General features: G+C 31.2%; 1 protein-coding gene across 1 annotated transcript; it reads left to right on the top strand.

Moving 5' to 3' along the window:
• On the top strand, positions 473 to 1,533 carry LOC109342386. Its single transcript, XM_019580379.1, has 2 exons — positions 473 to 567; positions 675 to 1,533. The coding sequence occupies exon 2, from the start codon at positions 698 to 700 to the stop codon at positions 1,136 to 1,138; it is 441 nt and encodes a 146-aa protein (XP_019435924.1). The 5' UTR covers positions 473 to 567; positions 675 to 697; the 3' UTR covers positions 1,139 to 1,533.

Raw genomic sequence — 1,924 nt, 5'->3', positions numbered from 1 at the left:
TTTGTACTTTTATCAAAATAATAATATTTTTTAGATTAATAATTATCGTTTTGAAAGAAAGGATAATAAATACTTCTTAAACGTTAGATGAATGTCATTTTTTCTTCGACAATAAACTCTTAAGTTAATTGCAAAAAGTTAGTTAATAAAATTTAATTTTATATCCAAATTTACAAGTTTATTGACCTTGTGAAAATATCATATTATACTTTAAAACACCACACGTACATCACAATTAAAGCTTTATCATTTATTTTGTCAGTTTTAATCATCATATTTTTCTATAAGGATAACTTGTCCTTAAACACGTCTCTAAATATATCTCCGACTAATTAAAATATATTATGTTAATTAAAAAATTAAATATTGAGCTTTTTTGTTTGGGATAGGCTATAGGCTTGTTGTTAAGATATCTTTGTGACATATTTCAACCTTTCAATGGCCATGTTACATCTTCCATGTGTTGTGTATAGTCTTGTATATAAAAAGATATACATGCTGTATGATGACTTCAACTTTGTTTGACACTCTTGTTTAAGCCAAAATCAAATCCCATCACTTATATTTGTTATGGTTGTTTGTCATTCTTGTTTCTTCTGTTTATTTTATTCTATACACATTATTTAATTATTTATGATTAATGTTGTGTAATTATTGTTTCCGCTACATCAACGGTTACAATTCTAATCAAACAAAGATGGTTAATGCCAAAGCTGATCTTCATCAAAATAGTGTCCTCCAAATCAAGCAAGATGACAAATTCTTTTGCAGGCTACTTTCAAAGGAAAGTTCTTTGTCTAACCCATCTTTCAGAGTTCCAGTTTCTGTACCATTTGTGTGGGAATCTCAACCTGGCACGCCAAAATACACATTCTCTGAAGACACTCTCCCTCCTCTAACTCCTCCACCTTCTTATCATCTCAACACTTATAAAAAGCCAGCTAAGAAAAGATCAAGAACAAATCTTCTTCTAGCATTGCTTCCAAAACTAAACCTAAAGAAAATGATTCTATCATCATCGTCATCATTATCATCACCATCGGCTCCTTCTTTACCATCCTCATCTTCTTCATCATCGTTATCATCATCTGATTCCTCCAAAGCTGTCCCAGTTGGAAAGATTGGAAGAAGGTTCTGAAGTTATGACTCATCTTTTGATTTCAAGGGAGAGAATGAAGAAGATGAAGCTGATTCACCCACTTCAACATTGTGTTTTGGCATTCCTCGTGCTAATACTAGCTCTAACAGTGGTTTCCAAAGTACTTTTAAGAGGAATGGTTAAGGTAATTTATTAAGACATTCATGTCATAGTAACTTGGCATTGGATCCGGTGTGTCCAATGTGCTATTTAGAATTTATGTAAAGGTTTAGTTATGTTTAATTTGCTCTTAATATTTTGGAGGGCTCTGAATTTTCCATGCTACAAATGGTCTTGAATTTATTCTTCTCGAATAACAAGTTGGGTATCAATGAGAAATAATATAATTCAAAATAGAAAGATTCATTTAATAATGAGAAATAGAGTTTTTATTCTTTTTCTTTCTTTCTTCAAGTTTTTATTTCATACTTATTGATTCCACACTTTGCAAAAGGGCAGTGAAATCATCTTAAATATTTCAAGCATTAATATAATAGATTCAGCTGCTCATCAAGTCATGCAACTACATTTTTGGAGCCTGTCATAGAAGTTCTTCTTCTTGTAACTAGTGGTTGCCTTAATGGCCTACTTCAAACTTCTGTCCCCTAATGAAGAGAATTTTGTATGAAAGATTCTCATTGCCTTCTAGTTCTTTAGGTTTGGTTTCTTCAAGATTCTCATTAGTTTATTATCAAAGCACGTTGTTAGTAGTCTTAGAACTTAAGGTTGAAGGTTTCTCGACACTATGTTTTGGAGACAAACAATTACTTCATAGCTTTGATTTTT

Source organism: Lupinus angustifolius, chromosome LG01 (genome assembly GCF_001865875.1).
Source record: "Lupinus angustifolius cultivar Tanjil chromosome LG01, LupAngTanjil_v1.0, whole genome shotgun sequence".
Lineage (NCBI taxonomy): Eukaryota > Viridiplantae > Streptophyta > Magnoliopsida > Fabales > Fabaceae > Lupinus > Lupinus angustifolius.
Note: the sequence above shows the minus strand (reverse complement) of the source record. Positions and strands in the feature narration are given on the sequence as shown.

Bases quoted from the DNA above. Each gene is read 5' to 3' on its own strand.
- LOC109342386 (XM_019580379.1), top strand. From the start codon at position 698: ATGGTTAATGCCAAAGCTGATCTTCATCAAAATAGTGTCCTCCAAATC.